The sequence below is a fragment of the Salarias fasciatus genome, chromosome 19 (genome assembly GCF_902148845.1).
Source record: "Salarias fasciatus chromosome 19, fSalaFa1.1, whole genome shotgun sequence".
NCBI lineage: Eukaryota > Metazoa > Chordata > Actinopteri > Blenniiformes > Blenniidae > Salarias > Salarias fasciatus.
In genome coordinates, this window is record NC_043763.1 from 16837952 (window position 1) to 16852762 (window position 14811).

Below are 14811 nucleotides of genomic sequence, written 5' to 3' on the forward strand. Positions count from 1 at the left end.
AAAGAAAACACAGAAAAATTAGCAATGACTAGCAAAATCCTGCCTACAGCACCTTTAAGGAATGTAGCAGAAGTTGTGCTTCAGTAGAATTTTATTGAATATTTCCACTTCACAACATGCATTACTTTTCTGGAAAGCTGTACATAAGAAATGGACTCCAGCTGTTAAATGCCCCACTATTTTTAGAAGCACGTGTCTTAAGGTCATAAAGGTCTAATCTCTGGTCACCCTATTTTAAAAAAAAATTGCATTGAAAAAGTACAGGCACTTAAAATGTTGAATTCCTTTTTTATTTACAGTCCACATTAATATCGAACTCACTCCATGAAAACAACAGGTAAAAGTGTTTGTCGTCACTTCTTCTGACTGACACACAGCCATCGTTGTGGCACTTCGTAGGTGCTGCGGTCCTCTGTGTCGTCGTAGGGGATGTGCCACGAGTCCCCTGAAGTCTGGATGATGGTGTCATAGCTGAGAATGCTCTGTTGACATACAGACATGCACACAGTTAACTGGTGCATTTTCCTCGGTCGTCCACTTTCTTCACGTCCTCTCCCTCCTCACCTGAAATCGAACCTTCCTGCCTGCAGCCACGTATCCGTCCACCACGAGCTGATGTCCCCTCTGCCATTTGAAGAAAAGCCGGCGGGTGGCTCCCGTCTGGCAGGCAGGCCTTGTGGTCTCTCATCAGGTCCCTGCTCACAAAGCGGCAGTGGTTCCCTGAGTGCAGTGTGGCGTACAGCAGGAAGGGGTCATCCTCCGAACTGATGGACGAAAAAAAAAAAAAAGCAATTTCAATGATTACATCGACATATCAGCATCAACAGAGTGGGATCTCGATTATTCTGCTTGCTATTAAGCTCTCACATATTGTCAGTGAAGAAGCAGTGTGCTTTCTGCTGGATGAGCTGCATGTTGCGTTTGTCCCAGGATCTGGAAGGTCGCAGCATGTGCTTCCTCCCCAGCACCAGGATAGTCAGGCCTGACGCTCCAGCTCCGACACCACCTCCAACAACTGAAACACACGAAAAACTCTTGGGTTTTTTTTGTTTTTATGATGAAATCCAATTACATTATTCAAGTTTTCATCGGAATATATCAATGAACTACAAAAACACTTCAATCACATCAAGTTATGCGCCCTTTGTATAATCTTCCTATCTTTTTAAAGTTTTTTTCTTGCTTTTCTTAGCTTTCTGTACAGTTTACAGCTACACGGCCTATGAGAAGGATGCGACATGTCTTACACAGAGCAGCAGACCGCATTTTAAAACCCCCTCACAGACAGATGTAGGCGACCAGACAAATAGGCCGAGTACTGTTAAAATCAGGTGCTGTACAGTAAGAAAAACCTTCTCCTACACACATCTGTCGCTCACAAAGAAGCGTATTTAGCAGGTTAGTCATTGTGTGATGAGCAGAAAAGTCCGGTGGTCGGATTGACACTGTCCGTGGGAAGAAGCAATACACACACCCAAAAACCACACAGCGCGTAGATGGAACAGACACCAGTCAAACATTGTAAAGATTCACATGTAGGTATATTTGTGCGTAGACTCTCACCGTCTCTGACTGCTTGCTTCTGTCTTTGTTGACATTTGCTACATTCAGCCCATCCACAACCACATCAAACGCTGGCTTCTTCTTTACAAAGGTCCTGAACCGCTCCAACTCCTGAACAGACAAAACAAACAAAGGTCAATGAGAGTTCTGATGTGCAGCCAGTGATACGGACAGATAACATCATAAACATATCGAGCAATATTGAGTAAATATTTGAGTAATGTTGGCCTTGGATTAGCAACAACTTAGCAAGGCCATCCTCAAGGAAATCCCCAATCCCTGGTAGATTGTTCCTTTGCTGTAACAATCAATCTTAAATCATAGAAAAGCTTGATTAACTGTTAGGATGAGGAACAGATCTGAGTATGTGAGACCTCTTCTACTTTATTAGACATTCACCTCACTTGAATGTTTCATGAATGTGTCATGATGGGATCAGTCCGGGTGAGGGCTGGTCATATCATCAGGAATATTCTCAGAAGATGAAGATACAGATGTAGAGATCGCTGCCTAAATGCAGAGTATATCTGCATTTAGGCAGCGTAACTCCGTTGGCAGTTGGGGGCTAAGGGTTTCGACCTTGCAAACTTCTCAGTACAAGCCAGCTTTCGAAACGTTTAGGCCACCAAAGACCCCGTTCATAACGTAAACTACTTTTCTGGATGAAATCGAAAGCATGTAAATCAAAGCACGAGCCCATTTGAATTAAATGAACCTTTTCAGTAAGTGGCTGAAAAGGAAGTGGAAAGTTTGACCAACTCAGATCTGAAAATCTCCTTCTTGTCTTTCTTACAGCCACGGCGACGGGGAACTCCGGCGCTCCGCTCACGTGACGGATGATTGACTGGTTTCCTCGCTGACTGATCACAGGACGCTGTCGGTAATAAATCAGTCTGGCCTTTGCTTCTCGGTAGTGAGATGGCAACGTGCCAGACTGAAGACAGTTGCTAGCATCAGGTTTGTAAAAATTTTTTGCGCAGTCACAACGATAACATTTGATTTTCGTTCATGAGATCAAAACTTCATAAATGAGAGTGTTTCGCTTTGGTTGTGAGTGGTTGATTTTCAGTGCAACAATTACGTTGTTAAGTTACAGGAACAAGGAAGTAACGCATGCAGAATACAGAATATAACCTGCTGGGCAGATACATCCCTTCCTGCTTTACATATCTGGTTTATTTCTATTAATTGGAGAGAAAATATTCTGGATTTATGATCAGAGCTACTTGTTCCAAGAAATCTGTGGAAGGGGGAAAAAAAACGTATAAAATGTGTTTCAAAATCTAAATAACATGGAGCAGTCCGCTTTCACCCACTAACTGTGAAACTCAAAGTATTTACCTCAAAACTCATTCAAGGTGGTAGATTTGACTGAGCCAGAGGCAAAAAATGCAGTTATGCTGACGTGTGCTAAATTTTCTACTTTCAAAATAAATAAGTCTCGAACAGTTGTACTTGTTTTTGATAGGTATTTATTTTAATTTGTCTGCTTTACGTTGCATTAAGAAGCATTCAGTTTTAAATATTTGCGTTCTGATCTCACCTTCAATCGAGATTTGTTATCAACTCTGCAGAAGCCCTCTGACTTTATCACAAATTTACATATATCTAAAACAAACACAACTTCTTAGCTACGTAGTGCCGTACAGTCAACCCTGAATGCAACACTTACAAATCCAGCAAACATAGCAAACTTACAGTCATGCTTCAAACAAAATACAACCATATTGGGTTTTTTTTTATATTAAAAAAGCAACAACAAAAACAAAAAGCTGTGTATAATGTTGCATTTCAATCTTTATTTAAATTCAAAGTATATTTTATGGTTGTTGTTGATCTGGGAACACTAGTGAAGTCTTAAAATACTAAACCACAGCTTTGTACTTTATCATGAGAGTAACGCTGGCGTTATCAGTGCTTTCACTTTTAGATAGGAGTAAAGTGAAAATAGGATGTGGTGCATTCCCCTCGATTTGAAACTGTGCGCGTTGTATCCACAACCATGTTTAGAAAATGGAGATAAACACGCCTGCAGTAACCTGAGGGTGCTCAGGTTTTGCTTAGAACACTTTAAAACAACATAAACGGGGACAATAACCTGTTTCTGCAGCAACGGACTGCTGCTACAAGAGCTTAGAGCGGTGGGAGATTTGCATTTCAGTGCAGGACAGACTAAACGTCCCCAAGAAATGAAATCACATTTTCTAGAGAAACAGAAGAACAGCTTGTGAGTCGAATAAGAAGGAAGAGACAGACAGAGAGAAAGCCCAGTATAATTATCCAGGGACTTTCCAGAGCTGATATGTGAAACCGGCTCATTGTGCTGCTGTGGATTATATGACTGCTTAAAGCACGCATGCACACACACACACACACACACACACACACACACATATGCACAAGCACACACCTACTTGCATGCACAAGCTTACAGTACAACCACCTGAAATCCATTATCACACAAAGCACCAAATGTATTCAGTAAACACTGCTCACTAAATAACCACTGACCTGCTTCCTCACCAGCCTGCTGAACTCAGATCAACTCAGAAATAACATTTACCAGCACTTCCTCCTTATACTAGCCTTATCTATGAAATCTTTATCTATTTCAGACTGAGATTGCGACATCAAGGGCATGAGGCAGGACGAGTGAGTGGTGCTGAGCTCTGATGCCTCGCAGCAGGAGGACTGAGGTAAAGTTCCAGGTCAGGACTTTCCGTCGTGGAGTTTGCATATTCCACTTGTGCCTGTGTGGGTTTTCTGCAGGTACTCATCAGGGTCAGGGTGTGTGGGGTTGACTGTCGGTCTTTACAAGTTATGCGTGTGTGTGTGTGTGTGTGTGAGTGTGTGTGTGTCTCAGTGTTTTTCTTTTCCATTTTAATTATCTGCTGATTATTCAGTTTGTATTAACCTTTCGTTAAATGTTCCACAGTCATCTCACTAACACCTCATCATGAACTTGTTTATCTGAAGACACAAAAAAAAAAGCATCCAAATAAGAAAGAGGGACTGGTGTTTGTCCGTGCTTTTCAGGGTTTAGATCAGGCGTTCTGTTGGTTTTACAATATATTGCACGCGGGTTTCTGTTTTGGTTGTTTCTGATGTTGCAGCTCTCCTCTCACCTGTCTCTACCTGCAGTGCATCCACAGTGATTTCACTGCAGCTGCAGCTTTCACCACATACAGACATAAAGATACCAGTCTCCGGCGTCCCCTGCTTACATGTGTTCCCTTTCTTCTGCTGCTTGTCCCGCTGTTGGACTCACTCTGTTTACCCCTAACAAAGAGCGGCCTTAAACTGAAGGGCATTAAAAGACGTCTACTGAAGCGGCGCTGCGGCCCCCTCCTTTCCCGCTGCTGTCTGTCTCTGCTCAACAGGAGGTAGCTTGCAGTCCAGATGCACATGGTGCTTCCCATACTGGAAATCCCCTTCATTTAACGGAGTGTTCCACCAACAAACTCCCCCCCTCCAACTGACAAACACCGAGAATGCATGCAAGCTTGCTCTCTCTTCATAAGTAATCTCAGCATGTTTTATTAGCTACACATAACTCCTGCTGCCAAGTTTCCTCGTGGAACTGTGTCAGTTGAATAACCATGTTTTTACTTCAATTTATTTCTGGTTTTAAATTGGAAAAAAACAACAACATTATAATAATAAAGCAATGCAATGCAATCCAGTTCAGTGAAAGGCCTCAGTTCTTCTCACTGATGCAAACACATCTACTTCACGTTAGCAAGGTAAAGTAATGGCTCCTGCTGCTGGACTTAAAAGAAGCATTAAAGTAAATACACTGCCACTATTGGTCTTAATGTAGTCAAAGAAACAGTATTTCTGCAAGTGCTTTAAATGCTGAAGTAAATGTCTGACACTCCAATGATTCACAAACTGTATTTGTCTCTGACGAGCTCAGCAGCACTGATCTGTCTGTTCAAAGCGTTTAAGCCATCCTAACTTCTCTTCATGTCAAAATCAGCCCCTCTGACTAGAGATCAGAAAATATTCCTTTAAACTGTTGATGAGGTGTTTACACCAACTCCCAACAACTTTGAAGTTCAATGATGGAAACTAAATGGATAGTTTATTCATGTTTCACGCGAAACAGGATCATGAGATCATTCATTTAGTTTGGCAAAGCCACACAACGTCCTGAACTACCACACAGCTACAGCCATGTTTATGCTCCAGCTTCAGTCCACCAAACATGAACACACCTGTTTATGTATAAAACCAAATTGCTCATAATTAAAAAAAAACTTCACACATAAACCTGCATAAATTATGATAGGACAGACCATACAGTAAACTTTTTGGATGTTGTATTGATATTGCCATAGTTTGCCACAAGATGGCAGTCATGCAAACCCTCATAGCTGCCTTCAATCCAGATCAATATGTATAATGTTGACATGAACTGAAATCAGTTGAACAACTCATTTGATTTGGTGTGTGTGTGTGTGTGTGTGTAGGTGTGTGTGTGTGTGTGTGTGTAGGTAGGGTACCTCCGGCGTGGTCTTGTTGAAAACATCTTCACCCTGGATGATGTCGGCCATAACTCTGTCTTTCAGCTGCTGGTACTCCTCTGCAGTCAGCTGGATGGACTCTAACTCAGACCCACAGCACCGGCACACTCCTCTGAACACACAATGTGCAAATGACACACACTATGACACAAGCTATGACACAGGTACGTACTTATAGACCATGTGACTTTACTTATGAATGCATTAAAAAAAAAAAATCCTTACTTTGTAGTAGTGTTGGTCCACCGTCCTGTCCAGTTCTGTCCTTTAAGACTGAAGACAAGAAAGAAGACATTTTAAACATGACGGACGATCATGTCTGGTTCTCTGTGTATTTATAGTTCTGTCGTACCTCTCAAACCACTCCTTGATGGCGGTGGCGAGGCCCTGCTGGGGGTAGATCTGATTGTTCCTCATGTGCAGCAGTATGCCATGCAGTCTCTCATTCTCCTCCTTCTCTGATACGCCCTGGCTTTCCTCCTCCTCAGTCCTTCTCACTCCAAAAAGCACCTCCCAAGTTTCCGGGGTGCGGGGTTCAACCCTTCTCCAGTAACTCGTCATAAAGACTCCAGGCAGTGGCTCTGTCGCCGTGGCGTACTGCTGCTTCTATGATGTCCCCGTAGTGCGTGGTGACGGCGTGGAAGACCTGTGAGGATGGCAGACAGATGCAATGATTGCCCCAGCTCCAGTTACAATTAAGGTGATCTTGAGTAACCACATATTTGAACTCACCTTCTTGACTGGTTGAGGATGCTGATGGCTTCTCTCCACCTCACCGGTCCTGCTGAAGGCTTGATGAACAGACTGGAGGCTCCTGTGTCCAGAGCCGGGAAGCTGCCCCGCATGATATCATAGACCTCAAACACCTCGGCGTCGTGGCCCGCGCTCACACACAGCGTCAGATACCGGAGAAGCAGCTCGTAAGACAGCGTGCCAGTTTCCATGGCGACAAATGTGAGCAGAGACCTGGGATAAAAATTTGAAAAGACGTTGTTTGTATTGTGAGTTTCACTGGACCTTTACGGCTCACAGGAGTTGCTTGCTGATTGGATTTAACAGTCTGGCCCTTCTCTTACTTGGCTATGTCCAGCTCTGCCCTGGAAGTGAACAGTGCACCCATCATCTGGATGTCAAAACGTTGTGGGGTTTCCCACGACTCTTTCAGCTTCCTCCACTCAGTGGTGGTGAGCGGCCGGTCAGGAGGCTGCATCCTTCCTGGGAATCATCACAAATTTCTACAGCAACAATTCAACAAAGGCTCGAGCAATTGTTAAAAAAAATGTAAGTTAAACATCATGCAAGTCCTAGCAATTCACATGTATCCATATATATTCTGTTTTTTTTCATTTAAATTTATTTATATTGTGTTTTTTTGAGCCGTCCAGAGACATGGTCCTGTACATAATATTGTCCAATCATTCAGTGAATCTGGTACAATGTTAAAGGTTCATACTAGATGCTGGCGATTTTCAGCTGCTTGGGCAGCACTGGATCATGAACTGGCCTGATTCTGGAGGAATCATTTCAGGAACACCATCAGAAATCATTATCTGTACGCACATTTCACCTCATAAACCATAAATGGAAGTTTAGATTGTATCAAGTGAATATAAAGCCTTGTGTGAACACAATCCAAAAAGACAGCCATCTTATAACCTTGTCTAAATAGACTGAGGCAACATGGAAAATATTTATGTTGTCAGAATAAATTGACTAACTTTGGAAAGCATGGATGTTGCAATGCAAACTAAAGTGAAGAACCGATTTCACAGCAGCACATAGTCCAAAGACAGCATCTCTGATCACATGATGAGTGTCATCAACATATCTCCCTCACATCTGACCAAACATCAGACACTGTCAATGTTAAAAATCATATATTGGTCTACTCCCATATCAAAGCATCTCTTTGTGATATGAACTTTTATACTTCAGCAAGACAATGATAGGCAACATACACCATCCAAACCATCCTGACTCAAAGTCATTATACACATCGTGCCATCCTTTTAGGAACTGTTGATACATATCTCACCTGTTCCTCTCCCTCCGTTCAGCCTCCCTCTCCTCCTGTTCTTCCTTATCCTGGGAAAGCAGGTCTGTTTTTTCCTGAGCATGTCTGTGGTCCGCTTCGCCGTCCCAGCAGCAAACACAGATTTTGGGAAGGAGGCCCTTCTTGGCTCTACGATCATTTTCATCTTCCCATAATTCCCCTCTTCCCCGTGTAAACGGGTTGCGTTTGATGCCTGATTGTCCATCAGTCAGTCCACTGTCCTTCTTTCCTGCCTGCCAGTCTGCTGCCCAGATTGGAGCTTGCATCACTTGTGCACAGAGAGCGTGAAGAGGAAGGCAGCTGCAGGGATCTCCACAGATGTTTGGGAGTGAGGAAAGGTGGATGTCCTCCATGAAGGAAAGACTGGAAGGACTTTAGAGAAACTCTGACTGAGCCCATTGCCAATGTGTAATTCACGAGTTTATGAAAACAACCAGTCATAACTCTGCTAAATGCAGTATGTGGAAACTGTTGCTGTCGAGAAAAAAACAGATGATTATATATTTGGCACATGCTCCTGTTGCATGAATGGCTGACGACAGGTAACCTTGCTATTTTTAAACCCCAGCGTTCATTTAAAATCTGGTATAAATCTACAATATGCTGTAATTGTAATTACAAATGCTACTCACACCTTCACCAGATATCTTGACACAAAAATGGAGATTTTTTTCCCATCAAAAACTTCATAAAGACCACAGTTGAAAGGAAGCGTGTGACAGCAGGCGCACAGTCTGACGTCATCATTAGTAGACACCTTTCGGAAGCTTTTTTTTCAGTTTTTAAAAATACAGTGTCGATCAATTGTGGTGTGAATATTAAAACTATTGTGCAAGTGTTATGTCACCTTAATTCCCCTATGTTTTTTTCGTTTTTACAATTTAAAAGTCTTACAAAGAACGATATTCTGTTAGAAAGAAATACGATTCCTACTATGGCGACTCCAAGGTCCGCCCTTCTCTGCATCTGATTGGCCCACACGCACTTCCTTCAAATCAATGAAAGCCAATAAGACGAAGAGAAGGGTCGGCTTGTGACTTCCCTGTGATAGGATTCGTAAAAAATACAGCAGTTTTGACGTAACTTGGGAGCTTCCTGTCAGCGACAGCAACCAGGCTGTTTTTCTGCACTCCGAAATGATGAAATAGGATTATTAACTTCTCGTGAGATGCTATGCTGATAAAGGACAGCCTCATTGGTCTGATGTTCTGAAAAAGAGGCTAGCAACTCCAACAAAGGTAAGCAAAAACAGAAAAAACAACGACGTGATGTGCATACCGGCTAACCTTAGCGGGCTAACTGAAGCCTTTGAATATGATATTCAGTCCTCGCATATATCTCTTTGTTTCATAAGCTGTTCTGTGTGGAATTCAATTTTATTTATGTCACTTTATAGATGAGAAAAGTGAAGAAGAGAAGAAAGCAGAGGTAACCGAGCTGTTCTCAAAGTTTTACACCGAGTGGAGGGGAGGGAGCAGCAATGACCCGTCCTACAAGACCATCCCCCGGTTCTACTTCAAGGTATACACACACAGGATGATAGCTCACATAGTCGTTTGTATTTGTTAGTGAAATTGTTTATTGCTAAATGCTTTGTATTGCTCATTAGGGATCTGCCATTATTCTTCTTTTGCTTGAGTGACAGCAGCAGTGGCTGTAATTGTTTTGTTCTGTAGCTACCTGCAGAAGATGAGGTGTTACTTCAGAAACTGCGAGAGGAATCCAGAGCTGTGTTCCTTCAGAGGAAGAGCAGAGAGCTGCTCGATAACGAGGAGCTGCAGGTAAGACCCTGACAGCCAAAATGACTTCATGAAGATCATCCTTTCATGGTTTCACAAGGGCCCCAGCTCACTCTCAGTTTTATTCTTTGTGCTTGTTGTTCTGCAGAACTTGTGGTTTCTGCTTGACAAACACCAAGTGCCCCCAGTGAATGGAGAGGAGGCGATGATCAACTATGAAGCCTACCTCCAGGTGGGGGAGAAAGCTGGGCCTAAGTGCAAGTAAGTGGCAACAGAGTGTAGTAATGACTAAACCGCAGATTGGGTGAGTTAAGCTTGATCAGAGGGAAAAGATTGGAAATCCTGCAATCACCCTGACTGACTGTTTGAACATTCTTATAAAGTAAAAACAAATAACGTCGTCAATGGGCTTGAAGTGAGTTTATATAGTGCTCCTGTAGAGGTTTTAAGGGATATATTTGGAGCAAAACTGCAGTAGCAAAGATTTTAGGAAGATGAGCTTAAATTATTATTGTTTTTCCCTTCGATTTCACACTGGCATGTCATGTATAGACAAAAAACACATACAAATAAATGGTTATTATTAGTTTAAATGTGAGGAGATGACTATTGCATGAGGAAATACTAGCTTTCCTCTTCTTTTTCTTCCCTGAAGAAAATTTTTCACAGCCAAAGTGTATGCCAAGCTACTCCACAATGACCCCTATGGCCGGATCTCCATCATGCAGTTCTTCAACTACGTCATGAGGAAAGGTATGGGACGCCGGAACAGCATCCATATGGATGATTTCACTCCATGTATTGTTACTTCTGTATTTATCCTCAAGGTTTGGTCAGCCTTGACTCTCTTTTTTCTCTTTTTTTTCCTACATGAACTTGTAGTGTGGCTTCATCAGACCCGAATTGGCCTGAGTCTGTACGACGTGGCAGGACAAGGTTACCTCAGAGAATCGGTAAGAACCCAGAATTGAGTTTGTCTTTGGGTGTTGCTGTGCAGTGTCCAAATATGTTGAGACTTGTCATCTGTGCAGGATCTGGAGAATTACATCCTGGAGCTGATCCCCACCCTGCCTCAGCTGGACGGGCTGGAGAAGTCCTTCTACTCGTTTTACGTCTGCACCGCCGTACGCAAGTTCTTCTTTTCCTCGACCCTCTTCGAACAGGTGAGACAAAGTCCAGCTGTGAAATGCCACCATTGCATCGTGTAGCGTCACATAGTGTAAGAGATGATTATACAGAGATATCACAACCACAACGGAGACTTATGGCTAAAATTATTCTCCAATAAAAGGAATGGAATAAGTTGCTGTTTGATGATTCTTTGCTGTGGACACACGTGGAAACTCCCAAAGACCCTGTTAAACAATGTCAGAGTGATATCTGATTTATGTTTATTATGCTTTCCTAGTTAAAACCTGTTAAAGAATCGATTGGCATGTCCAGTTGCTGTTACTCATCCATACCAGTTCAACCTCACATCTGCAAATTACAGCTTATCATGCTATTTATATTTCTATTAGATGACATTTTTCAAATTAATTAAACTATTACTAATCATCATGTATGTCTGCTTTTGGATGTGGAAATGTGACTTTCTTTTATTTGGCAATTACAGGAAAGATAAAAATCCAAGATATCTTGGCCTGCAGTTTTCTGGATGACCTCTTGGAAGTATGTAATGTTTACTGTTGACTTTCTTTTTTCTTTTTTAATCTGCACTAATACATCTGGAAACTCATGACCAATCATCTGTTGCTTTTGTGAAACAGTTAAAACAGAGCTAAATCGTAGCATTTTATCTATGATAATGATACGTGATGTGTTGTTCTACCGCTGTCACTGAGACGTTCTCTCACCCTCTGTGCTCCCAGCTCAGAGATGAAGAGCTGTCCAAGGAGAGCCAAGAGTCAAACTGGTTCTCGGCTCCGTCGGCTCTCCGGGTCTACGGTGAGGCGTCGCCTGTGTGTGATCCTTTTCATTGTGTGATTTATGAGGTTGTGTTTATTTTCATGGGTCAACACATTGATTCAATGCAGGATAAGATTAGAGAGAAACGTGTGCTCCAGTTCCAGAAAATGAGGTGAAGCTGTTTGATATTTGAGGAAGACAATGCTCACATCCAGTAACGCAACAGAAAAGATGGATGTTTTTAAGTGGCCAATGATGTGGTTTGGATTTATTTGTAAAGTTATTTTAAGATTGTTTGTTTATGATTGTTTTTTGTTTTTTTTCATAAAGGTTACCGATAATGTCTGTTCACCCTGCATTCGGAGCACACATTATTTTCCAACCTTTTTTTTGTGGACCCCAGAATCAAAACTTTACGTTGATAGATGATGATAGAACTGAAAAACCAAACTGCTGGTTTATGTGCTGGTAACGGTACGGTAACTGACATGTTTATGTCTGCATTAACCATCAGTCACAGCAAATGAATGCATTTGTTTTTAGGTCAGTACCTGAACTTGGATAAAGACCACAACGGCATGTTGAGCAAAGAGGAGCTGTCCCGTTATGGCACGGCCACGCTCACCTCCGTGTTCCTGGACAGAGTCTTTCAGGAGTGTCTCACCTACGATGGGGAAATGGTAAGCATGCAGCATTGTGATTCACCGTCTTTAAGTAGAGTTAAAAGTTTAACATGATCTTTTTAATGGCGGGATCCATAATTTTCTGTTGTTCAATCATTAATGATGACACAGCTATAACGCTATCTCAGGAATTAAAACTATAAAAGAAGTGAAGCACATAATAAGCTTGATAACAGAGGAGGTTTCTCTTTAACTTGTGTTTCCTGGTGGGAAGATCTGATGCATCTGGCAGCTAATCTGTGTGTTACTCTTCAACTTTGACTAACTACATGAAGTTAATCTTCAACATTTTTTTGTTGAGAATGTCTTCCTTGAAGAGCTCACACACATTTAATGACAATGAGAATTACAAGGTGTTGGTCTGACAGCAGTTGTTGTCATGGAGGACGTTAAAAATGCATGATGGTGTTTTCCCCTCTTTTTCTCAGGACTACAAGACCTATCTGGACTTTGTGTTGGCCCTTGAAAACAGGAAGGAGCCCGCTGCATTACAGTATATTTTTAAACTCTTGGACATGGAGAATCGGGGATACCTCAATGTCTTCTCTCTCAACTACTTCTTCAGGGTATCTCTGCCACATGAAGCAAAGTCACATGTTAAATCAAGCACTGATTCAAATTATGTCTTCTCTGCTGTGGATGTTGGCCACATGTCTGTTCTTCTTACATTTAGACGCATTCTGCGTTAGAAGAAACAAAATAAAATCGTCTGAGTGTTTGGTGTTTGGCTTTTCAGGCCATCCAGGAGCAGATGAAGCTGCACGGTCAGGAGCCCGTCTCTTTCCAGGACGTGAAGGTAGAAAACGCCACCAGTTTCTTAAACGCACTCATTATGATCCACATTTTTTTTTTGTTTTGTTTGTAATGTCAGTTGTGGTCGCCACCTCTCCTCAGGATGAGATCTTCGACATGGTGAAGCCCAGAGACCCGTACAAGATCACGCTGCAGGACCTGGTGAACAGTTGCCAGGGCGACACAGTCGCCAGCATCCTGATCGACCTCAACGGCTTCTGGACCTACGAAAACAGGGAGGTGCTGGTTGCCAATGACAACGACGCCGGCAACACAGCCGACATGGACGACACTTAAAGAAGAGACCGGAGAAATCAGCCAGACTCCAAAGAGAACGGCAGTGGTGTGAATCCATGACCATCTGGAGGCAACTCTCAGCTCCTCATTTTACTGTTCCTGTTTTTTTAAATGCCCCCTTTCAACTGTTTCTATGTGTCTGTTTCCTTCTGTAGTGTTGGAAAAACATCCTTATTTATTGTAATAAGCACTGTTTGTAACCATCTTTGCCTAATAATTAAATTCTTACTGTAACATTCCCACCTTGTTTTTTGCTGAATTTTATTCAGAGTGAGGTTTTAATTTTAAAGATGACACAAATAAGATTGATTTCAAATAAAAAAATGCATGAGTTTTTCGCTGTTTACTCAACTGCCTTTAAGAGTGTGAAGCAACAATATCAGAGGTGAATATCTATGAAATAATTTACCTAGGTCCAAAAGTTTTGAAAAAAAAGGCTTTCAGAACAGTGTAACTTTTGTCTTTTCAACAAATTAGGTTTTTTTTTTCCATTCTGAACAAATGGAACCTCGTGGTGTTCCCCAACAATATACAGTACAATGATATCAACTGAAATTGACAATAGCATTTCTCACAAATGTGACATAACACAAAGCATGTGCAATAAGCATCAAATTAAAATAACACATCCTATATGATAAAACTAGATGAATTTCCATTTTTTCGTTGTTGAACAAAAACACACAAATGAGAAAAGAACCCATTTCTGAAATCTGATTATGCCAATATCAACAGAAAAACAAGTCAACTGAAGGTACCTTTGAAGTACTGAAAAATTCAGACCTGTTAAAGATCCTGAACTGTCACACTAACAATGTCACACACTACAGAGTAGACACATAATTTTAAGTGATGCCAGGTAAATCCATGCGTTTTTGTCCTTTCTGCGGTTCTTTATGTTGACATGCTGTTGTTGTGTATTACTTGTAAAGTAAGCTCTGCTCTGCGATCTCAGACTTTGTGTTCTGTGCACCACACAAACACACCAGTGAGTAAAAATAATTATTAAGGAGCTTAGGATGGCTTTAAGCAAGGAGACTTGAGCAATGAAGACTGGGCCATGTGGGCGAGTCTTCATTTAACTCTCAATACTGAAAGATTTCAACATCGGGACGTATGCTGGCTGAAAATCAAAGCTGAATCACCACAGTTTGATTCCACAGTAGGAATTTGATGAAAACCATCTTTGAGTAGAAGAGGACTTGAAGTTTTTCTTTGAATGCAAATCTTCACTTTCGTTGGACAGGATT

The 14811-nt window shown here is 41.8% G+C and overlaps 3 protein-coding genes across 3 annotated transcripts; 1 reads left to right on the forward strand and 2 right to left on the reverse strand.

Annotated features, from left to right (window-relative positions):
• Positions 1–273: 273 nt before the first annotated feature.
• On the reverse strand, positions 274–6594 carry LOC115406380 (mitochondrial ribonuclease P catalytic subunit-like). Its single transcript, XM_030116378.1, is given in 9 exon segments — positions 274–482; positions 565–651; positions 653–764; positions 868–982; positions 985–1015; positions 1564–1674; positions 6069–6201; positions 6315–6362; positions 6442–6594. Coding segments are annotated over 9 exon segments (831 nt in total). The 5' UTR covers positions 6507–6594; the 3' UTR covers positions 274–353.
• Positions 6595–6624: 30 nt separating this feature from the next.
• Positions 6625–8287, reverse strand: LOC115407145 (mitochondrial ribonuclease P catalytic subunit-like). Its single transcript, XM_030117504.1, has 4 exons — positions 8125–8287; positions 7166–7304; positions 6866–7055; positions 6625–6735 (listed from the first exon to the last, which is right to left on the reverse strand). Exons 1-4 carry the CDS (start codon positions 8285–8287, stop codon positions 6625–6627), a joined length of 603 nt encoding a protein of 200 aa, XP_029973364.1.
• A 1065-nt stretch (positions 8288–9352) lies between these two features.
• LOC115407146 (serine/threonine-protein phosphatase 2A regulatory subunit B'' subunit gamma-like) lies at positions 9353–13863 on the forward strand (the record flags this gene model as incomplete). The annotated part of the gene is given in 14 exon segments (XM_030117506.1): positions 9353–9380; positions 9539–9663; positions 9819–9923; positions 10030–10142; positions 10537–10634; positions 10764–10834; positions 10913–11018; positions 11021–11044; positions 11497–11552; positions 11753–11828; positions 12333–12469; positions 12901–13038; positions 13209–13268; positions 13367–13863. Coding segments are annotated over 14 exon segments (1332 nt in total), but the record flags the coding sequence as incomplete, so codon positions are not given.
• Positions 13864–14811: the final 948 nt, after the last annotated feature.